The sequence below is a fragment of the Euleptes europaea genome, chromosome 17 (genome assembly GCF_029931775.1).
Source record: "Euleptes europaea isolate rEulEur1 chromosome 17, rEulEur1.hap1, whole genome shotgun sequence".
Lineage (NCBI taxonomy): Eukaryota > Metazoa > Chordata > Lepidosauria > Squamata > Sphaerodactylidae > Euleptes > Euleptes europaea.
The window spans coordinates 39,365,855-39,390,275 of record NC_079328.1 but is presented as its reverse complement, the minus strand read 5'-3'; the positions used below and the strand labels follow the sequence as shown (position 1 = coordinate 39,390,275).

Sequence of the window (24,421 nt, the reverse complement as noted above, 5' to 3'; positions counted from 1 at the left end):
GAGAGCTGTTCTGGAAGGTGGCGACTTTATTCCTGAATTCATGAGCAGCAGACACAAATGCTTAGTGGATTCACAGTGCAACCCCATGTGGAGTTACTCCAACCTGAGCCAACTGAAATCAATATGCTCATTCTGAAGAGGAGGAGGAGGAGAAGAGTTGGTTTCTATATGCAGACTTTCTCTACCTTTTAAGGAGAACCAAACTGGCTTACAATCTCCTTCCCTTCCTCTCCCCACAACAGACACCTTGTGAGGTAGGTGTGGCTGAGAGTTCGGAGAGAACCGTGACTAGCCCACGGTCACCCAGCTGGCTTCATGTGGAGGAGTGGGGAAACCAACTCGGTTTACCAGATTAGCCTTTGCTGCTCATGTGGAGGAGTGGGGAAGCAAACCCGGTTCTCCAGATTAGAGTCCGCCGCTCCCAACCACTACACCACACTGGCTCCGTACTGCTAAGAACATAAGGCTGAAAGCTCTATTCTGTAACATGCATAACCTATAGGTATGGGGTCTATGGAGTATTACAACACAGCCAGGTGTAGGTATTACAAGGACTTATTCCAAGGAGTTCCAACACTCAGAGGAAAAGGAAGTATCAAATGTAAGATGCGATGGCGTACCAGGGCAGAGAAGAGAACCTTGAACTGAAGTCCACTACATAATCAAATCATATTTTCTCCTACTTTACAAATAGGGTTGTTGCCAAACTCCAAGTGGGGCCTGGCGATCCCCCAGAATTACAACTGACTTCCAGACTACAGAGATCAGTTTCCCTGCAGAAAATGGCTGCTTTGGTCAGCGGACTCTATTGTGTTATATCCTACTGAGGTCCCTCCCCAGGCTCCAAGCTCAAACCTCCAGGAATTTCCCAGCCTGGAGTTGGCACCCCTATCTGCAAAGGTCTTTTTAAAATGGAAATAATGGCACAAATGATTCTCATGTATCACTGTTCATGAGAACACCTTCTGCTCAAAAGGTGACCTCCATAGGCAAGCCATGTCCAGTTGCTGCGGATCTCAGTTAACTCCGAACTCCGTAAATAACTGTTCACAACAGACTGTTTATATGTCTTCCATGATACAAGAGGTAGCCAGGTTCAGGCAATTTGACAGGCACCATTTCAACCTTTACAAAGGGCTATTTTGGTGTACCCTGCTGACACAGCAAATATTTTAAAGAGCGAGGCAAAAACCTACATCATAAATATCAGATTCATACCAACCAGTATAAGCACTGTGATCTTTTCCAGTTTCATGTTATAAGGATAAAATGTCAGCACAGCCAGTTCCACCCACTGACGTTGCCACAGGATCATCTGATAGCGTTGGCTCGCTGGCCCCGGCAGCCATTGGTATTTAGACCCCCAGCCATCCTAAAGGCACTATAGCAAGAGAACATGGGATCTAGGTGCTATCGTCAATGAACATAGGCATGGAACTGAAATGGGAGCGATTCCTGGAGCAGCAGAGAACAACGCTAGGGCGACAGGAGAGGGGTGAGAAAAGGCCGGGGGGTGGGGGGAGGACACTAGGTCAGACACACTCAACTGAGTTGTGTGCTTCCCATTAAAGGAGTGGGAGGGGGGAAGACTGTGCATTTACTCTTTGCAGAACTCTCCCGTTCCTACTGCGAAATCAATGATCCTGATAGATTAAAATGTACTTCACTGAAGAAAAAAAAAGGGAAAATAAAGTCCACGCAGGAAACCTTGGAAGAATCTAGTCTCCATACCGGATCTCTGCCCGGAGCTCATTGGTGAGATAGTTCATCAGCACGCCTAGCAACTTCTGCTGAACAGCCGAGTTCCCCATGACCAGGGCTGTCAGCTGAGCCAGGTCAGTCCAGTCTAAGTTCCTAATGATGGCATAAGCATCATCATAAAGCCGCTGCTGTTCCATGGGAGGCAGTTCCAGGATGATCTGAGGGATGGGTCTGAACTGTCCAGAGGTCATCCAGGCACCAAGCAAGCCTCCGACGGCACCTCCTAGAAGCACAACACAGAAAAGAATGAAGAAGAAGAGTTGGCTTTTATACCCCATTTTCCTCTACATTTTAAGGAGAATCAAACCGTCTTACAATCTCCTTCCCTTCCTCTCCCCACAACAGACATCCTGTGAGGTAGGTGGGGCTGAGAAAGTTCTGAGAGAACTGTGACTATCCCAAGGTCACCCAGCTGGCCTCATGTGTAGGAGTGGGGAAACCAACCCAGTCCAACAGATTAGAGTACACCGCTCATGGGGAGGAGTGGGGGATCAAACCCGGTTCTCCAGATTAGAGTCCACTGCTCTTAACCACTACACCACGCAAGAACAGTTCCATGGACACTGTCATCCGGGTGATATGTTCATATAACCAATGACTGCATTGAAGCATTCTTTTGGGAACCCTGGGTTGGATCCAGCCATCTTTTCCACTCAATCTTGCCCCATTCCGCTCCTTATCACAGACCCCAGCCCAAATGGCTTTTGACTCTGTATATCCCGTGATCACCCGCACAGCCTTTTTTGGGTGGTCAACACACATGAACACCACTTTTGTGTGACCAGGACAATGCGCCTTCCTGTTCTTCATCAGTAGAAAGGAAGAATCAAACCGGCTTAAAATCACCTTCCCTCCCCCTCCCCACAACAGACACCCTGTGAGGTAGGTGAGGCTGAGAGAGCTCTAAGAGAGCTGTGACTTGCCCAAGATCACCCAGCTGGCTTCATGTGTAGGAGTGGGGAAACAAATCTATTTCACCAGATTTGCTTCCATTGCTCATGTGGAGGAGTGGGGAATCAAACCCGGTTCTCCAGATCAGAGGCCGCCGCTCCAAACCTACCCCTCTTAACCACTACACCACGCTGGATGGTTTCTATACCCCACCAGCTCCTTAATACTTGAACAAAAAAGGCTGAGCTTTCCAACACAGCCTTCCTTTCCACCAGGAAACATTCACTTACCTATGGCAATGCCAGGCGGACCTCCGACCAAGCCTCCAACAAAAGCTGTTGCGCCAGCCACCAGGGCCCCTCGTCCAGAATGCCGGAAGGCCGCCTTCATCTTCTGCTCTTCAGAGACGCGGCACAGGAGCTGCATCACGTCGTTCACGTTGATCGGCATCTTGCCTCGCCTGCCCCTTACGATGATTTAAAAGAAACTTTTGCTTTAACAACTGCTATATAAAGGTGTGAAGCGCTGCAGGGAGACAAGGTGGAACACAGCTCAACAGTTCTACACACCACGTCCGACATTCTCAATGAAGCAAGAACGAAATGGAACAAGAGCCAGCCTCGTGTCGTGGCTATAGTGTTGGACTACTAGGATCTGGGAGTCCTGGATTCAAATCCCCACTTTACTTCACATCTGCCCAATTTAACCCACCTCACAGCCAACCTGATCACCCACCCTGTTACCTGGGGCAAAAGCATTCACCTTACAGATAAGCAGCTTGGGGGGGGGAGTGTTAAAATGTAATAGGAACCCATCCCACCTTCTGTCTACAAAACATTCCACAGATGTATCGCCCTCTGAACTATTTGTTCTTAAGAGTCATCAGATAGTCATAAGATTCAGTATCTCACCGTGAACCAAAGTACAATTATTTCAGGACCTCGGTAATCTTTACTGGAGCTCTTTGATAAGAAGTAATCCTGGCCGCCGTTTATAGGTTCGTTCTGGTTTTGTTAAGGATTAACATCCTTCTAATTGTAGGTAGGGATGTTTGCTTTCTGCCTGATAAAGACCCCTTCCCAGGTATTCCAGGATGCCTACAAGTTTTACATATGCACATGCTATAAAGCCCCCCTCTGAATTTCGATTCAACTTTTTTCAGCCACTGTGTTCCACCCATCCCCCACATGCCAGTTTCACTGATCAAAAGTGATCCCCGCTTAAGGACTTTCTTCTTTCCCCACTTCCAGCGTTAATTACAGTTGTGAAACTGCAAAAGAGGAGAAAGGTTTAAAGCACTACCCTTGCACTGTGTTCTGGATCCAAACTGGGCAGGGGTGGGTGCTTTTCTACTTTTAAAAACATTGGGAAGATCCATTCACTGATCTCCTACCAAAACCCGGTTGCAAATTATTGCCACAGCATGACAGTGCAATTTCCATCCCTGCGCGACTGCTGAGCTAGATGGACCAAAGACATGACTTGGCATAAGACAGCTTCATGTGCATTCAGTCGGGGTCTCCTTGTTCTAAGCCCTTCCAGAAGGGTAGCCAAGTTAGCCTGTTGAGGCAGAAACAAGCAGGGAACTTTATGGCTGCCTTCTAACTTTATTTTAGCATACGTTTTTGCAGACTGGGGCCCATTAAATGGATCTGAGGGAGAGGGCTGTAGCCCACTGATGCTAAAAATAAAATAAAAAATAGTCTCTGTGCAATCCTAAACAGAATTGCACCCTTGTAAACCCACTGACCTGATGGGTGTCACCCTGTTTTAAGATTATGCTTTTAAGTGATGGCTTTAGAAGGGTATCAGCCAGGTTCATACCTTCTTGCCATGATGACAAAAGTGAACTTCCAGATCCAGAGGCAGTACATCTCAAAAAACCAGAGCCAGGAGGCAACATCAAAGGAAGCCAGCTCTCGGCAATTCTGTGTAGCGTTGCAGGAACGCCCCCCCACTCTGGTTTTCTTTTGCTTATGTCCCTGGCTCTCTTTCTAGGCAGAGGGTCACCCGGTGGCCATTTGCCTCTCATAGAATCAGTTGGAAGGGACCACCAGGGTCATCTAGTCCAACCCCCTGCACAATGCAGGAAATTCCAAACTACCTCCCCACCCCAGTGACCCCTACTCCATGCCCAGCAGATGGCCAAGGTGCCCTCCCTCTCGTGATCTGCCTAAGGTCACAGAATCAGCATTGCTGACAGATGCCTCTCGCGCAACCCACGATCCGGTGGAGCTAGGGTTGCCAGGTCCCTCTTTGCCCCCCGGCGGGAGGAGGTCGGGGTTTAGGGAGGGGCGGGACGTCCATGCCATGGAGTCCAATGGCCCCAGCGGCCATTCCCTCCAGGTGAACTGATCCTTATCGGCTGGGGTCGACCCGTCGTCCTGGCAGATCTCCGCCCAGGGCTCTTCGGGAGGAAGGCGAGCCGAGCCCCGGCCTCCAGAGGAGAAGCCGGGGAGCCTCCCCGGCCCCCCGCCCAGCCGAAACGGACCCTCCCGGGCCGGATCCCTCGCCGGGGGCCGCTCGGGGCTTCCAGGCCGGCCGTCCCCTCCCCGCTCGGCCTTCCTACCTGGGGCGGCGGCAGCCGGAGGAGGCTCCGCGACGCACCGGTCCCACCCACCGCGGTGCAGGGTCAGCCGGGGGGAAGAGGCGGGTCCCCGGCCGGGGTCCTGCAGCCCTCCCCGGGGAGTGGCCCACCGAGGATGAGTCGAGCCGGGGGCAAAGCCTCCCTCGGTGCAGCAGAGCTGCCCGGGGTTGGGTTCTTTTTTTCCCCAGCCGGCCTTCCGCGGGAGAAACGCAGCGGGTTGCAGAGGCCGTTTGCGCGCTGCGAGGCTTTTGCCTTGCGTTTCATAGACTCGTGCACTTTTCCCCCATCCACGTTCTCAAAACTCAACAATAAGCCGCCCTGCAGAGTTTTGAGAATTCAGATGGGGGAAATGGGCATCTAGAGCAGTGGTTCCAAACCGGGGGTCCGTGGACCCCCAGGGGTCCCCGAGAACTAAATTAAGGTCCACGAAACAAAGTTATAAACCCATAATAAATTAATATTTTCAATTAAAAGTTCTCTATTAGAATAATATTTGAATATATATTTTTATAAGTTTAATGTTTAACTCACAGTTATGATTAAAGTTTATTTTCAGATTCTCAGAATTTTTATTTTGAACCTTGGGGTCCCTGCACCGAACAAAAAAGTCCTAGTGGTCCCTGGTCAAAAAAAGGTTGGGAACCACAATGCAAAACCTTCCATGAATAAATGTCCTGGAAGGTTGAAACGTCCTCCCACTGGCTTTTGAATATTGCGGCGGCGAAGAGGAACTTGGCCACCCGACCTATGGCCATTTATTCATGGAAGGTTTTGCATTGGATTTGCCACTCTTTAGATGCCCTTTTCCCCCATCCATATTCTCAAAACTCAACAATAAGCCGCCCTGCAGTGTTTTGAGAATTCAGATGGGGAAAACGTGCATCTAGAGAGTGACAAATCCAATGCAAAACCTTCCATGAATAAATGGCCTATGTGTGCATCTATAGCAGGGGTAGGGAACCTTTTTTCTGCCAAGGGCCATTTGGATATTTATAACATCGTTCGTGGGCCAAACAAAATTATCAACTTAAAAATTAGCCTGCTATATTTGGTCAAATGTTTAGCCAAGAGGCACGACCGGAGACAGCTCCGAATGTTAGCCGCGTAGAGCAACTTGCTTTTGAGCTCTGCCGTCCCCAGCTGGGCCCAAGAGATTCAGGCAGGGCAGCATCCTTCTGAGCTAGAGATCTGCCAGGACCCATAAAGGGCCAGACCAAATGATTTTGCGGGCCTTATACGGCCCCCGGGCCTGACATTCCCCACCCCTGATCTATAGAGTGACAAATCCAATGCAAAACCTTCCATGAATAAATGGCCATAGGCCATAGGCCATTTATTCATGGAAGGTTTTGCATTGGATTTGTCACTCTATAGATGGCCCAGGCTAGCCTGATCTTGTCAGATCTCAGAAGCTAAGCAGGGTCAGCCCTGGTTAGTATTTGGATGGGAGACCACCAAGGAATGCCAGGGTTGCTGTGCAGAGGAAGGCACTGGCAAACCACCTCTGTCAGTCTCTTGCCATGAAAACCCCAAAAGGGGTCGCCATAAGTCGGCTGCGACTTGAAGGCACTTCACACACACACAGAGATGCACATTTCCCCCATTTGAATTCTCAAAACTCTGCATGGCGGCTTATTGTTGAGTTTTGAGAATATGGATGGGGGGAAAGTGCATCTAAAGAGTGGCAAATCCAATGCAAAACCTTCCATGAATAAATGGCCATAGGTCGGGTGGCCAAGTTCCTCTTCGCCGCCGCAATATTCAAAAGCCAGTGGGAGGACGTTTCAACCTACCAGGACATTCTGTTGCAGATTTAAGAGTAGCCGTCCTCTTACCAAAGGAATTTAAAAGGGAGATTGGAAAGAGAAACTGCTGAATTACAGTTGATGTTCAAACTAAAGACAATGCTTTTTGCAGGACAATGATTCAGCTCAACCCAACCCCTTTCTGACTATATATTACTCTTCCTACACACTTGACACTGAGAGACACTGTCCTTCAGTGTTACTCCTCTGAAGATGCCTGCCACGGCTGCGGGCGAAACGTCAGGAAAGAAAATACCAAGACCACGGTTACACAGCCCGGATAACCCACAAGAACCGATGAACTCTGACCGTGAAAGTCTTTGACAATATAAAGACAATGATTGACCTGGGCTGAATAAAGACCTTGCATTCATGGCTCATGACCGATGCTGATTTCTCCACGCCCATCTCTCCCCTGGACATCACAGACTCTTCTGCATACCACACCTCATCCCATCACTCCTGCTATTCACATTTACATACTGTTAACATTTACATACTAATGCTTGTCTGAATTCACTCTCCTCTACTTAAAGACAGGTGGATTCACATTCTAGCTGTATCTGAAGAAGCGAGCTGTGGCTCATGAAAGCTCATACCCTGCTAGAAAATATTTTTGTTAGTCTTTAAGGTGCTACTGGACTCTTGCCCTTTGCTACTCTTCGCCACCGGAGGGAGGTTTTTGGGGCGGAGCCTGAAGAGGGCGGGGTTTGGGGAGGGACTTCCATGCCATAGAGTCCAGTGGCCCAAGCGGCCATTTTTCCAGGGGAACTGATCACTATCAGCTGGAGATCAGTTTATTATAGCAGGAGATCTCCAGCTAGTGCCTGGAGGTTGGCAGCCCGAATCATAGAGCGAAAACGCATGGGAAGTTTAGCTTTGGATTGGCCGCTCTCTAAATGCATGTTTTCCCTAGCCAAATCCTCAAAACTCAACCATAAGCAGAGTTTTGAGGATTCCGATTGGGAAAATGTGCATCTAGAGAGTGGCAAATCCAAGGCAAAACCTCTCATGCGTTTTCGCCCATAGAGTTGGAAGGGACCACCAGGGTCATCTAGGCCAACCCCCTGCACAACACAGGGAATTCACAACTGCCTCCCCCACACACCCCCAGTGATCCCCTACTCCATGCCCAGAAGATGGCCAAGATGCCCTCCCTCTCATGAACTGCCTAAGGTCATAGAATCAGCATTGCTGACAGCTGGCCATTTAGACTCTGCTTCAAAACTTCCAGGGAAGGAGCGCTTACCACCTCCCGAGGAAGTCTGTTCCACTGAGGAACCGCTCTCTAGAAGCATATTTTCCCCATCCATGTTCTCCAAACTCAACAATAAGCCCCCATGCAGAGTTTTGAGAATTTGGATGGGGAAAATGTACATCTATAGAGAGCAGCGAATCCAAGGCAAAACCTCCCATGCATAAATGGCCGGAGATACGCCATGGGCAGAAATTCAGATTTATGGTTGCAAAAAGGGAAAATTGTCTAGTTGTGTTAGCCTGTTGCAGCAAAATGAAGCAGGGGTTTGGCACTGGGTTGCCAACTCCATGTTGGGAAATTCCTAAAGATTTGAGGGTGGAGCCTGGAGAAGACCCGGTTTGGGGAGGTGCAGGACCTCAGTGGGTTATAATGCCATAGAGTCCACTCTCCAGAGTAGCCATTTTCTCCGGGGGAACTGATCTCTGACATCTGGAGATCAGTTGTAATTCCGGGAGATTTCCAGGTGCCACCTGGAGCTTGGCAACCCTAAGCCCAGGGCAGATGTGAAAGTCAAACTTTTATTCCAGCATTCGAACATCTCCTGCCTCTCTGTTATTTGTAGCTTTAAATATAAATGGATCTGCCTTGTTGATGTAAACACATGAAGCTGCCTTGTACTGAATCAGACACTTAGTCTATTGTCAGTATTACCTATTCAGTCCGGCAGTGGCTCTCCAGGGTCTCAGGCTGAGGTCTTTCACATCACCTACTTGCCTAGTCCCTTTAACTGGAGACACCGGGGATTGAACCTGGGACCTTCTGCATGCCAAGCAGATGCTTTACCACTGAGCCACAGCCCTTTCCTATCGTACACTTAAAGGGAGCTCTGATAGACTGGTGAATGCTTATCCTTCATTTGGTGCTGCTGGAATCCAGTGGATTTATGCAGGAATGGTAAAGTTGCAACTCTTGGGGGGGGCACTTTTGTGTTTGGCAAGATCCCTATTGCAGAAAATCTGGCAGGAAAAAAAATTGCTTTGCTTTTACAACTTTACCTGTTGAACTTCTCCGAGCATGCAGCTGCTAAGAGGCTGTGGAGATCTGTTCGGGGCTCAGGCACCCGGACAGAATTGCAACAACCTGCAAGATAGTAGCTGGGATTGCTCAGAAATCTGAGATCTTCTGAGCGGCAGGCTTCTTTGGAAGACTATGTTGTTATTTTGTTTCCTGGGCAGGCTTCTTGGCCTTTAATAGATGCAGAATAGGAAGAACACAGGAAGCTGACTTTATAGTGAATCAGCTCACTGGTCAGTCACGGCCTTTACTGTTTTCTGTGACTTAGTTTGTAGAGCACCTACTTGGCATGCAGAAGGTCCCAGGTTCAATCCCCAGCATCTTCAGTTAAAGGGACTGGGCACGTAGGTGATGTGAATGACCTCTACCTGAGACCCTGGAGAGTTGCTGCCAGTCTGAGTAGACAATACCTAGCACATGGTTATTGAAAGATATGGACTCATTGACTTACCTGTTGAACTCTCGGGTTCGCTGTTACCTCCGTTTAGGGTTGGGTTTTGTGCAATTGTGAATATTATATGGAATGAATACTTATATTCTATGTTTGTAGTCGTGCTCAATAGAAATTTTGTGAATATAACATATAATATTATAATAGCCTAGTGTTATTATTTTTTATTACTCTTACCATTACACCAAGCTGGCTCTCCAGCTGGAGAGTTTTCCAGTTTAGGAAGCTGGAGTAGAAACTGAGCCAGTGGAAAGAAAGCTGAGTTTGGTTTGAGGCTTCCAGAGAAATCTGTTCTCTTCGGGTAAAATGGAGTCCAGTAGCACCTTAGAGACCAATGATATTTTCAAGGTGTAAGCTTTTGAGAGTCAGAGATCTTTTCATCAGATTTGATTTGGGGAAACTCGTGTGATTTAAAGACAAAGTATTGTGAGCCTGGATTCTCGCCTCTTCCTCGTTCATTATGACATCTTGTAAACAAGCTGATATTACAAAAAAATTAAATAAATCCCCCAAGACATTACTCTCTCCTCACCAGGGAACTAACCTTGTAAAAAGTTCCCCATGAAGCCTCCCACTACTTAGGGAAGTGGGGAGCATAAAATGATATAAAATATTTTGTCTGAACTACTTAGAAACCAAGGCATGCTTCCAGCATCCAACATTTGTTTTCATGTTTTAAAAGCTGTCCTTCCTTCTACTTTTGGCATTACCAAATCTTGCCTGCTCGCCTTTCAGTCGCAGCTCCTCTGCTTTCGTATCATGACGCTTGGATTTCCTTGAGTGCTTAGAACAGCCCTTTAACAGAGGTCTGAATTCTTGCGCTGTGAGCTTGATTGTGGACGGGTCAGTGGCTGTGTGTATGCTCTGAGCGACACCTGATGGAAACCAGAAAGCTGACCATGGGAAGCTGCCTCAATACTGAATTAAATGCTGCAAAATGCTCCAAGTGTTCAGGGCTCTCTTACCCAAAGGAAACACATCTGGGTGTTGCTGCCCCTGAAACTTCACTTAAGGGAGTGTGGAGGATTACTAAAGGTAAAGGTAGTCCCCTGTGCAAGCACAAGGTCATTCCTGACCCATGGGGTAACGTCACATCCTGGCATTTACTAGGCAGACTTTGGTTACGGGGTGGTTTGCTATTGCCTTCCCCAGTCGTCTTCCAGTTACCCCCAGCAAGCTGGGTCCTCATTTTACCGACCTCGGAAGGATGGAAGGCTGAGTCAACCTTGAGCCGGCTACCTGAAACCAACTTCCATTGGGATCGAACTCAGGTCATGAGCAGAGCTTGTGCTGCAGTACTGCAGCTTACCACTCTGCGCCACGGGGTTATTACCCCCCCCCCAAAAAAAATTGCAGGTGTGTGTGGGGGGGAGAGTGAAGCTGAGAGAGAATCGCTTGTCAGAAGCCACCTAGCTTTTACAATTCTACCATTTTTGCTTTGGGAGCCACCTCAAACAGTCTCTAGAGGAGGAACAAAAACATTTCCCCCCCCTAAAATAGTGAACTTGTAGCCAAAGCAGGACTGGAACCAATGACTTGGGGGGGGGGAGGGGGTTGCAGTCCTGTAGCCCTACAGCGCATGCTAATAAAAGGGAAGTTTTTAAAGCACATATATGGGCATACATTGTTATGCCCTGACTTGTTTCTGTGACATCAGCCTGTTTTTTTTAAAAAAGCTTTGTTTTAAATGGCAGTGTTTTAATGTTTTTGTTTTATTAGCTTAGTTGTAAGGCACTCGGAGTAGGTCGCTAGAAAAGCGGCACATACATCTTCTAAACAAATAAAATAAACGTGCAGACGTATATTTTGTGGGGGGGCAGGTGGGAAGAAAGCATTAAAGAATGATGATCAAGGCTACCAAATGAAGATGCAGTGAAGATACTGGAAGCAGAGACTGCCGCAGATCCTGATTTTAGCCACTGGGCCTCACCAGCTTCCTTATCCTTACCCCTTGCAAAGTGTAGAATCATAGAGTTGGAAGGGATATCCAGGGTCATCTAGTCCAACTCCCTGCATGTTGCAGGAAATTCACGACTATCTCCCCCCACACACACACACACCAAGTGACCCCCTGCTCCATTCCCAGGAGATGGCAAATAAACCTCCAGGATCCCTGGCCAAACTGGCCTGGAGGAAAATGGCTTCCAGACCCCAAAGTGGCGACCAGCTTTTCCCTGGGCATGTAAGAAAGGGCCATGACAGCCAAGCACCGACACAACCCTTCCTGCCTTCCCTCTCATGAACTGCCTAAGCTCACAGAATCAGCACTGCTGACAGATGGCCACCTAGCCTCTTCTTAAAAACCTCCAAAGAAACCTCCCGAGGAAGCCTGTTCCACTGAGGAACCACTCTGACTGTCAGGAAGCAATCCCGTTTGTTACATGCTGGAGAGTTTTCTCTCATCAGTATTTTTGAGACATAAGAAAAGAAGAAAGCACAACACAAACACCAAATTATTGGCATTCTTGGAACACCCAAGGATGCGGGAAGGAAAAGGCCTTTGAGATTGCTTTCACTACACAAATAGCCCCATCTGGTGGCTACATTAAAATTTAGCCCTGTGATATCTTTGATACAGCTTTGGATAGCCCAGGATAGCCCGATCTCATTAAATCTCGGAAGTTGAGCAGGGTCGGCCCTGGTTAGTATTTGGATGTGATCACCAAGGAAATCCAGGGTTGTTATGCAGAGGCAGGCAATGGCAAACCACCCCTGAACATCTCTTGCCTACCGGGTTGCCGTAAATCAGCTGCGACTTGACACTTTACACCACCACCAAAGAAACCTTGGTACAGTTTTATACAATTTATCCATGTAGAATGAGCTTGTATTAGCTATTACCATCCAGAGTACGTTGTATCTGTTCTTCTGGAGCTGCTGATACTGTATATCCCAAAAGTTGTTTCAATTGGGGGATTTATCTGAACAGCTGGGACATCTGTGATTTATCAGAACATCTGAAAGTTTTCAAGTGAGTGGGTTGGGTCTCATGAGAAACAGCTGACGTCAGATTGATATGCAGATGAAAATAATCAAAATCAGAACCAAACCGCTTCCGTTATTTAATATTGTCAAGGCACTGAATCTGGCCAAAGTAAATTCTGGTCCTCAAACTGTGGACAACTTTCTGATCCAAGTTACTCTGACACTGTTGTTATTTTCTCAGGCAATGGGGAAGGGTGGGAAAGGGAGAGAGTGACAGCGACATTATCCAACCAGAGTAGTTAGCTTAACTTCATGTGTTTGATTGTTCCCACATGGGTAGAGTTGCTAACCTCCAAGTGTGGCCTGGAGATCTCCTGGAATTACAACTGATCTCCAGACCAAAGAGATAGGAGGAGGAGGAGGAGGAGGAGGAGAATTGTTTTTTATATGCTGACTTTCTCCACCGCTTAAGGAAGAATCAAACCGGCTTACAATTACCTTCCCTTCCGCCCCCCCACAACAGATACCTTGTGAGGTAGGTGGGGCTGAGAGAGCTCTAAGAGAACTGTGACTAGCCCAAGGTCACCCAGCAGGCTTCATGTGTCAGAGTGGGGAAACAAGCCCGGTTCACCAGATTAGAGTCCTAACCGCTCTTAACCACTACACCACACTGGCTCCCTACTAACATGGGAAACATTCTGCACAGAGAAAGCTAGCCCTTCAGGAACAAAGCTAGCCTTCAGTCCTTTTCTGGGAGGAACCTCCCCTGCAGCCAATTCTTCCAAACCTGTCCTCAAAGCATTTGACTTCCAGACCCTTGATCCTATGTGTAATCTTCCCAACTCATCCCAGTGACAATTTTTGCCCAGAGTCCTCTTTGCCGCTGGACAAACTGCTCCCGAGGGGCTTCTAGGCTGTAATGACATGAATAAGTAAATAACCTTCTTTACTATCTCTCAAACAGTAGATGTCTCCCTTCGCATGCGGTTATGATGCGCCTCGCATATGCGCGTTAGGCAAACATCGGCAGCCAGTATTAATTTTCCTTTCCCAGGCTAACGTTCCCATCATGCTTTGTCGGCAATCCACAGGGGAGAGAAGATAACGTGGAGTACAAGCACAGAGAACAGAGTAGCATGAAAGCAACAAATTAGAAACTCCACTGAAGACAGAGAAAGGGGTTTTCCTCCATCCCCGCCCGCCCCAGCAGTAGGATCACAGGCCTGTTTCCTCTGCCAGAGAGCTGGAGACTCATCTGAGAACACAAAGCGGTTCTTTTCAAGCAAAAGGGGTTCTCACGACGACGGCAACCGACCGGATTACAGGGCACAAATGCTAGGAGGAGAAAGCCACTTCAGATAATACAGCCCAGACAATAGAGCTACCGTTCCAGCAGCGGGGTAAAGTGCAGGAGGGGGATTGCGATGAAAAGGAGAGCGCCGTCGCCTGCGCACCTTGGAGAGCTCTCACGTGTCGCCCAAATTTGGCAGGAATCGTGTTTCTCGGGCTGGTGGTTCGACGTCTCAGACAATGAGGCAAAACCCCACGCGTGTAAGGGCTGGTAACACGCTGGCAATTTGCCCCCCCCCCAAACTAATCACCCTGCATACAAAAGCAGGAAAACAATAGGCCGGAGCAAGGTTTCTCTCTTCCCATTGGGGAGATCATTAAGGATGAGTGAAATATCGTTCTATGGATTTGAAAACAAAGGCATAAACCTTCTTAGGAACAATTCTGTTTGCTTCATTTGGGTTTTATTCTCTACCTCCCCCCATTTTTAGTGTGAAAAAAATTCCCGACATGGTGGCAAACTTTGCCTAATAAAGAAGAAGAAGAAGAAGAAGAAGAAGAGGAGGAGGAGGAGGAGGAGGAGGAGGAGGAGTTTTTTAGATGCCAACTTTCTCTACCACTTAAGAAAGAATCAAACCGGCCCCAAACGGCTGCCCCAAACGGCTGCCTCCCTTTGTTAGTGAGATAATCTGGTATCAATTTTAAAAGAAAGAAAAGAAGAAGAGTTGGTTTTTATATGCCAACTTTCTCTACCACTTAAGGGAGACTCAAACCGGCTTACACTCACCTTCCCTTCCCCTCCCCTCAACAGACATCCTGTGAGGTAGGTGGGGCTGAGAGAGTGTAACTAGCCCAAGGTGACCCAGCTGGCTTCATGTGTAGGAGTGGGGAAACAATTCCAGTTCACCAGATTAGCCTCCGCCGCTCATGTGGAGGAGTGGGGAATCAAACCCGGTTCTCCAGATCAGACTCCACCACTCCAAACCACCGCTCTTAACCACTACACCACGCTATGCTTCTTGATCCAAAATATCACAACAGATTACAGACATGCTGTCGAATTTAATAAGGATGTTTATCTTTCATTGTTGTCCACTGTACTTTTCGGCTAGTGCAATAACCCAATATGTTCCCAATGTGGCCTAGCATACCATCGGTTCTGACAGAACTGATGCTACAAACCACATATGAGATTCGCTTCCCTGTGAGTGGCCTTATGCCGAGTCAGAAGCCTGGCCTACGTTGCCACTTTGTGACTGGCCCAAGGTTACCTAGCAAGCTTCCCCGGCAGAGTGGGGATTCGAACCTGGCTCTCCCAGATCCTACTCTGACACTGGCTTCATGTACATGAAGTACCAGCAGAGGGGAAACCTTTCCTTTCCCTAGATTTAACAGCCATTGGCTATTCATCTACCATTTCACGCTTTTTAAAAGGGGGAAATGAAATTAAATTTTTCTTTGACGCTATAAAGAGAAAAGTTGCTTCAAGAAGATACCCAGGGCAGAAAGACTCTGCCCCTGCAAATCCGGGGATTTAGAAACCACTGAACATGTTTTCCTGTACTGTAACTATTACACTATACCCCGTTCTAAGTTTATTGAGCCCCTCATACTGAGAATGGGACCCGATAGGGAAAGAGAAAAGATAGAAAAGCTCCTACAAGGAGATAATCCCTCAGTCACCTCTCAGATAGCAAAATTTTGTACGGCTGCAATGAAAATTCATTGCCACAGAGTAGTCGCTTAGTCCAAATGGCAGATGTAACTCAGATGTTGTTTATTTTATTATTTTAATTTTTTAAGTGACTTAAGACTCGGACTGTAAACCTTTGTCGGTAAGACCATTTCAGTCCATGTATCTTGTTTCATCCGGCCAAGGGCCACAAATAAGCTATCTGATCTGAGAGAAAAGTTGCCACACCTCTCACGCAATTGACCGATCTACTTGACAGAAGATAACGCAGTATCTCCAGGTATTTCCCAACCCAGAGCTGGCAACCCTATATACAACCCAAATTCTGGATTTTCCTCTCCCTTCATTGCTGAATGAGATTAATGCAGTTGTGTTGTGTTAGAGTTGCCAAATCAAGGTTTGGACGTTTGTGGAGATTTGGGGGGTGGAACCTGGGACGGGCAGAGTTTGCAGAGGGGAGCGGACTCAGTGGGCTATAATCCATCCTCTTCATTTTCTTCAAGGGAAATTATCACTGTAGTCCAGGGATCGGTTGTAATTTTGGGAGACCTCCAGGCTCAACCTAGAGGTTGGCAACCCTATGTAGATTCACAGCTGTTGGCACAATTTATGTATCACATTTTAACCTTGCTTTTCTCCCTTTTAAGGACAAATGCGGCTTACAAAAAAGCTTCACCAAAAACAAAAATAGTCCAAATATATTTCCTCCCTACCCATAAGGAATTCTGTATGCTACACTAGTTTGTTGAGGAACACATGCAATACCTGCTTCTCTTTTATAACTCCTTGATATCACTAGGGTGTGCTAGAGCTCATGAAATGCTTCCAAAGAGGCAGCTGTCTAATGAGTCCCTTCAGCCTCCTCTTCTTAGTATATTAAATTCAGTGAAAACAAATTTCAGTTGAACATAAACCCATGTATGTGATCTAGAAGGGCAAGGGGATGAAACACGTTTATCAGCACTGACCACATTGTCTGAAGATGATCAGATAGATAGACAGTAAAAGGTCAAGGTCCCCTGTGCAAGCACCAGGTCATTCCTGACCCATGGGGCGACGTCACATCCCGACGTTTACTAGGCAGACTTTGCTTACGGGGTGGTTTGCCAGTGCCTTCCCCAGTTGTCTTCCCTTTACCCCCAGCAAGCTGGGTACTCATTTTACTGACCTCAGAAGGATGGAAGGCTGAATCCACCTTGAGCCTGCTACCTAAAACCGGGATCGTACGCAGTTCGTGAGCAGAGCTTGGACTGCAGTACTGCAGCTGACAACTCTGAGCCACGGGGCTCTTCAGACAGACAGACAGACAGACAGACAGACAAGTGCTGTCAAGTTGCAACCAATTTATGGCGATCCCAGCAAGGGGCTTTCAAGGCAAGCGCCGAGGCGGTTGGCCATTGCCTTCCTCTGCAGAGTCTCCCTTGGTGGTCCCCATCCAAGCACTGAACTTGCTTAGCTTCTGAGATCTGATGAGATCATTCTATACCAGTGGTTCCCAAAGTGGGCAGTATCACCCCCTGGGGGGCAGTGGGATTACCTAGGGGGGCACTAAGAGGCAAGGGGGGCAGCAGAGGGACGCTAGAGGTGGGCCCCTTCAACTGTGTTGTTCACTAATTCCCAATAGATCAAGCTATGGCACCATGCTAGCAAATTTGGTGGAAACGATCAGAATTTTTTTCCAGACTTTGAAGAGCTGGTACCACTGGATCAAGATCATCAGTTTTGTTGAATAAATTTCAACCAAAAAGTTTTAATTTGGTTTTGAACAGATGTGCAGTTAACTGTTACTATTTTGAAATTTTATTGTTAGTATCTTGTTTAGTGCACCATACAAACCCCTATTTTGAATAATGCTTTTTATAGGATAGGGGGCGCTGGGGTTGAGTTTGTGGAACCAAGGAGGCAGTGGCCCCAAAGATTTGGGAGCCACTGGTCTATACCATGCTGCCTCCCATCCCAAATGTATACATCACATTTAAGTGGTCAGAGCGCTTTACCAAGAGACCATCTTCATACTCATAGTATTTGTACAGAGTACAAATCAGGGAAGGGTCGTAGCTCAGTGGTAGAGCATCTGCTTGGCACGCAGAAGGTCCCATGTTCAATCCCCGGCATCTCTAGTTAAAGGGACTAGGCAAGTAGATGATGCAAAAGACCCCTGCCTCAGACCCTGGAGAGCTGCTGCCGGTCTGAGGAGACAATGCTGACTTTAATGGACCAAGGGTCTGATTCATATAAGGCAGCTTCACCTCGGGAGATGGTAAGCACTCCTTCCCTGGAGGTTTTTAAGCAGAGGCTAGATGGCCATCTGTCAGCAATGCTGATTGAACACATGAAGCTGCCTGATACTGAATCAGACCCTTGGCCCAACTAAGTCAGTATTGTCTACTCAGCCTGGCAGCTGCTCTCCGGGGCCTCAGGCAGAGAGGCAGAGATATTTCATATCACCTACTTGCCTAGTCTCTTTAACCAGAGATACCAGGGGTTGAACCTGGGACCTTCTGCATGCCAAGCAGATGCTCTACCACTGAGCCATGTCCCCTCCCCTATGATTCTATGACCTTAGGCAGATCATGAGAGGGAGGGTATTTTGGCCATCTTCTGGGCATGGACTAGGGGTCACTGGGGGTGGGGGTGGGGAGGTAGTTGTGAATTTCCTGCATCATGTAGGGGGTTTGGCTAGATGACCCTGGTGGTCCCTTCCAACTCTATGATTCTATGAATCAAACCAGCTTACAAGATTTCCAAGGTATAAACATTCGAGAGTCAAAACTCCCTTTGTCAGGTTAAGTCATTTCAAGTGATGAGACCAAAGGACTCTAGAATTAACTCCCCACAATGACACCAACCGCAATATTTTTTAAAGCTTCGGTGCATCGGTTGCTCTGGTATTGTTCATTCTTTTCCACTTTTTAAAAAAGACACTTGCTATCTTAATTTATTGGAAAACTAAAGATGTTTTCTAAAAATAACTTTGGAACTGCTAAAAAATGCAGCATTTCACTTGCAAGTTTGCACCAGCTGGAGGCTGTCTACTTTAGAACAGACACCCTCGAGAGTCACAAATCGGAATTTTTTATTATTATTATTAAAAAATGCTTTCTGCAAGAATGACAAATGGGTTCTTTTAAATCTCCATTTCCCCAAAATACTGTATAAGGTCCCCTTCCTTTGTGAAACACCCGTGTTTTGATTGTTGTTCTTGATTTTCTTTCCCTGACATTAGAATTGTTTGATTGGAAAAGGATGTCAACATAGTTGTTTATTATGGTTTTTTAAAAAATTTGGCTTTGCGAGGTTATCGTTTGACATTTCCAGCCAAAGAAACAGAGTGGCTGTGTGTTAAAGGACAGGTTAAAAAACAAAAAGGGAAGTTCTCCTTCACACAATGTGTAATTAAGAAGCAGAGTTGGTTTTTATATACCGACTTTCTCTACCACTTAAGGAAGAATCAAACCGGCTCACAATCACCTTCCCTTCCCGTCCCCTCAACAGTCACCCTGTGAGGTAGGTGGGGCTGAGAGAGTGTGACTAGCCCAAGGTCACCTAGCTGGCTTCATGCGTAGGAGTGGGGAAACAAATCCAGTTCACCAGATTAGCCTCCCCCGCCGCTCATGTGGAGGAGTGGGGAATCAAACCCAGTTCTCCAGGTCAGAGTCCACCGCTCTTAACCACTACACCTCGCTGGCTCTTATTAACCTATGGAATGCATTGCCACAAGATGTGTAGACAACCAGAGATCGAGATGGCTTTAGAAGAAGATTAGAGAAATTCAAGGGCTATGAACAGCTATCGGGAATAGCTGCTTGGGGGAGGGGCTGTGGCTCAGCGGTAGAGCATTGGCTTGGCATGCAGAAGGTCCCAGGTTCAATCCCTGGCATCTCCAGTTAAAGGGACCAGGCAAGTAGGTGATGTGAAAGACCTTGACCTGAGACCCTAGACACCTGAGTAGACAATTCTGACTTTGATGGACCAATGGTCTGATTCAGTATAAGGCAGCCTCATGTGCGTTCATGTGTATGTTCATTGCTAAATGGAACCTCTAGACAGAGAGGGCAAATGCCACTGCATGCTAGATGCTGGGTGGGGGAGTGGGAGCTGACTTGTTTTCATGCCCGGTATCTCCAGTTACAAGGCTCAGCGGGTAGGTGATGTGAAAGACCTCTGCATAAGACCCTGGAGAGTCAAAGTCCGTCAGAGCAGACAACATTGATCTTGATGGACCAAAAGATCTGATTCACTATAAGGCAGCTTAATGTGTTCATGTGGTCACACGTTCAGCTGTCTGTCATCAAATGCAGAGAAATCCAGAGATAAATGTGCATGTATGAACGAGCCCTCGCTTCCAATAATGCAAACAACGCTGATGCAACAGCCTGGGTATGGGGTTTGTGGGACACCTTTAGGAATTTGTGACTAACCATGATCATTCTCCCAACCATGCCCAGAACAGTTTCAAGGGCCTTTTCTCCTGAACACAGCAGTACAACAACAGACGAATCCATTTTCATTGGAGCTCATTGGACGGATGAAAAGGTGAAGTAATACCCTTTTTACATGAAAGAAAGGCTACGATTTTCCCCACATGTGCCATCAAGAAAAGGTCTACTGTTGAAATCATTAGATTCCCCCTTGCTATTTTAGCTGCTGATTTTCGCATTTTGTACTCATTGTTTTAATCCGGGTTCCATAATTTATTTCTTAGGATGCTGTGATTAGAATTTTGTAGCTTGTTGTTGTGTTAGTTTCTGTTTTGCTTTGTAGTTAGATATTGCCATTAGATTTTTCAGATAGTTGTGTGTAATCAGATCCCCTTTATATCCCCTTTATATAGATTATGCATTTACTTGCCCCAAATAGTTTCCTAGTTAACCATCTATTTTTTTTGTTTAATACATTTTATAATTGAAAAAAAAGAAAAGTCCACTTAGTTCTCATGAATAGCCCTAACAGCCCAATCTCTTCAGCGCTCAGAAGCTAAGCAGGGTTGGCAGAGGTCAGTACTTGGATGGGGAACCACCAAGCAAGACAGGGGTCATTATGCAGAGGAAGGCAATGGCAAACCACCTCTGCTCATTTCTTGCCTTGAAACCTCATGAGGTGGCACTTCATGGGGTCACCATGCGTCAGCTGCAACACGACGACGCACTTTACTTAATTCTCATGAGGCTCGTGTTGAGACACTGAATGTCTCCTGAACACCAGTTAAGTGTACGCTAGTAATGAGAATAAATCATAACCGCGCACCAATTTCTCCCAGTCTTGCATGGAGTTAGACCTTCCTACATAAATATCCACCACAGAAATAAATCAGAGACATTAGCGAGAATCCCGCCAAACGAAACAGCAGCCGTCTTAACAGTTATCAGGCCGGTTAACAGAATAAACCTATTAAATAAATAAATTTGCCCTCCACCAATTTATGTCACCGCCGTACTTAAAGTGAAACCTTTTAAAGGAACAGATTTACTGTGTGGGGAGATCTCTACTGGGCTTGGGTAATTACACAAAGGCGAGGCGTTACTTTTAAAGTGGATGAATGGGTTTGATACTTTTTTGATTTACCGCTAGAAATTGGGGGTGGGTGGGGAGAGGTAATGGCACAAAATAAGCTTTCGTAAAACCGCTTTTGGCGGACAGAAAATGTTTTGATTTACCCAGGGCATCCATCAGGGTCCTGCATTTTACATCAAGAGAGATGGCGAAGCAAATGGATACAATTTTGTGTGCGTGCGTGGGGTGGGGGCTCCTGCTTTTCTATTAACATGGTAGGTGAAATTAGAGGTTTGGAAATCGTTTTCAAGTAGCCGGCTCAAGGTTGACTCATCCTTCCATCCTTCCAAGGTCGGTAAAATGAGCACCCAGTTTTCTGGGGGTAAAGGGAAGATGACTGGCAAACCACCCGGTAAACATAGTCTGCCTAGTTAACATAGTGATTTGACGTCACCCCATGGGTCAGGAATGACCCGGTGCTTGCACAGTGGTCTACCTTTACCAACGATCCCTTCTTCTCAACCAATGTTTTAACTGTTGTGTTTATGGTTCATATGTATCTTAATTCTTAAAAAACTGTTTTATTGATGCGTGTTGGGAGGGTTGATTTTAATGGTTTTAAAGGTTGATTTTAATGGTTCGTAGAGCTTATACAATTTAAACAGACCTCGAATTAATAAAACATTTTCCATTTTAAGTTAAATTACCAAGCCCCAGCTTTGTCTGACGGATCTTATATATTGTGGCATAGAATTTAGCTACTTGCTTCACCCTCTGGTCTGATCCTTCCCAAAGGAGACTCCTCGGTCTCCCTTCCTCGGAGCTATCCTGTATTAGATTAAGGAGAGGGGAAATTAGCTTGTATTGGACTTCCTGATGGAACGAGCACCTGAAAAAGACATGCGCAGTAGATTCAACTTCACCCGACTTGCCGGGACACCCCTAATCTGATCTTGGTAATCTCTTAAATCTGCCTTCTAGGATCACTAAGGGTAGGGCAGAACTTTTAGCAAGTGAAAAAGCCCTTCTTTGTACATAAATAAATAAATATATTTTCTAAGGTCCAATCTCTATGGTAATTTTTCTTGCGGTGCAGCCTCCTCCTTCTATAACGAGAAGTGGTATTTGCCATGCTATGGGCAACTGATTTTCAAAGCAAATGTCATCTCCCTCTATAAGGGAAAGGAGGGGAAAGAAGGCACTCAACAATATATCTACCATAAAGAAGATCTGAGGTGCAAAAAGAAAAAATGCCACGGGGTGGATTTAACGCGTGCATCAGTCCTTGGTGGAAAAGGAGAAAGCACAGCTACGCGGAGATCAATTCACATTCTGTTTTTCCTTGGGTGGCTGTATTTCTGCATTTTCTACACATCCGGAAGCAAAGCTCTCTTGTGAATTGGAGGCATGAAAAATTCTCCACCGTTCCCCACAGATTTATGTAGCCGAACACGCCAATGTCCTTTGCCCCCTTAAAAATAAATATGATCTACCAAATTGTCATTTTTATGGGTATTTACAGCTGAGGCACTTTGTAAACTTAAGAACTAATTTCCCCCAAAGGAAATCTGTACTCTCAAATCTTGATAAATTGCTGGAAATACAAACCACTACCAGACCTGCAGTTTTTCTTCCCAGCATCCTGCAATTGCAGCATCGTACAAAGTTTCACGGGTACCAAATGCTTCTGATTACAAATTTGTAAAGTCAGGGATCACTACAGAGATCATCTGTTGCTTCAGGCAAAAGGAAATGAGCGACGTACTGGCAAACGACTGTATTTTGCAGCTATAAATTGCTTTAAGGGCAACGTATGACAGAACAAACACAACCTCTTTCCCTCACCTCTGCCCCAGGAATTTCATCATCTGTCTGGCTTAAAACCTTGATTTATCTTTGTTCCTTTTCAAAGTAGCTAGTCCTCAAGACTAATTCAGAGACAACAGGCAGCTCTAGCCGCAGATGGGGGGGTGCTTGGGCAAGGCTGTCCTCAGTTGACCTCACTGCCTGAGAGGGCTTCCCTTCTCACCTGTATTTACAGTATTTCCTGTCTTGCTCTAGGTCCACACCTGCTGCCCAGAGGGAGCAAGAAGTAGGCCACAACAGCAAAGAGAAGCGGCAAAGTGAGAGGGCGCCGGCGGTTTGTCGTGGGCCTCCTGCTTTGCAGCTGTCTAACAAAGCAGGAGCCAGCAGCGTGCTTAAGAGCGGTGGACTCTAATATGGAGAGCCGGGGTTGATTCCCCACTCCTCCACACGAGCAGCAGACTCTAATCTGGAGAACCGGGTTTGATCCCCCACTCCTCCACACGAGCGGCAGACTCGAATCTGGAGAACCGGGTTTGATTCCCGACTCCTCCACATGAGCAGTGTAATATACGCGTGGGCGATACACGAGACCAGAGATGGAGTTCCAACAACAACTGCTTTATTGAACGAACTAGAACTGAACTGCTGAACTGTGCAACAACCCCGGCTTATATGCCACCCCAGCCACCCAGGGCCACGCCCCCCAAAGTCTGTGATTGGGCAGCTGTAGCCCATTGTCCAATAGAAACGCACAGGCGAGGAGCCTAGGGAAACCCCAAGCTCAACATGAGGCTTGCCACCCGAACTCCACACAACTTGTGCACACGTCCATGTGCATAGATGCATACACACAGCAGAGCCCCATCCAGCGTGGTATAGTGGTTAAGAGCGGTGGACTCTAATCTGGAGAACCGGGTTTGATGCCCCACTCCTCCACATGAGCGGCGGACTCTAAACTGGTGAACCAGGTTTGTTTCCCCACTCCTACACGCGAAGCCAGCTGGGTGATCTTGGGCTAGTCACAGTTCCTCAGAACTCGCTCAGTCCCATCTACCTCACAACATGTCTGTTGTGGAGAGGGAAAAGGAAGGTGATTGCAAACCGCTTTGGGAGGAGGAGGAGACAATGATGACAACAACCCCGGGAGTTTGAGTGGTAAAGTGTCCCATTGCGATGCAGAACTTCTGGGAGTAAACCTGGCAGTGATGTAAGCACACCGTGCACGGCCGCCCAAACCCACCCCAAAAAACCTCCCGCTGGTGGAGAAGGAGTACTTGGCAACCCTAGCATAATGCCACTACAATGGCAACTCTACACAGTACAGCCATGGATGCCCTGCCCTGCCTAAAAGACCACCTTCAGGTTAAGGGGTATACCTTGCTTGATAGTGGTAGTATGTTATTATTTCTACCAACTCCGAGATCCACAACAGTGGACCCAAAGAAGA

The 24,421-nt window shown here is 47.0% G+C and overlaps 1 protein-coding gene across 1 annotated transcript in view; it reads right to left on the bottom strand.

Annotated features, from left to right (window-relative positions):
• Positions 1-1,701: 1,701 nt before the first annotated feature.
• Positions 1,702-24,421, bottom strand: part of C17H19orf12 (chromosome 17 C19orf12 homolog) — a 53,791-nt gene continuing 31,071 nt past the window's right edge. Inside the window, exons 2-3 of the mRNA XM_056862658.1 lie at positions 2,943-3,118; positions 1,702-1,984 (exon numbers count right to left, since the gene is read on the bottom strand). Coding sequence (XP_056718636.1) covers positions 1,719-1,984; positions 2,943-3,102 — 426 coding nt within the window. The 5' untranslated portion in view covers positions 3,103-3,118 and the 3' untranslated portion in view covers positions 1,702-1,718. The remainder of the gene's footprint in view (positions 1,985-2,942; positions 3,119-24,421) is intronic.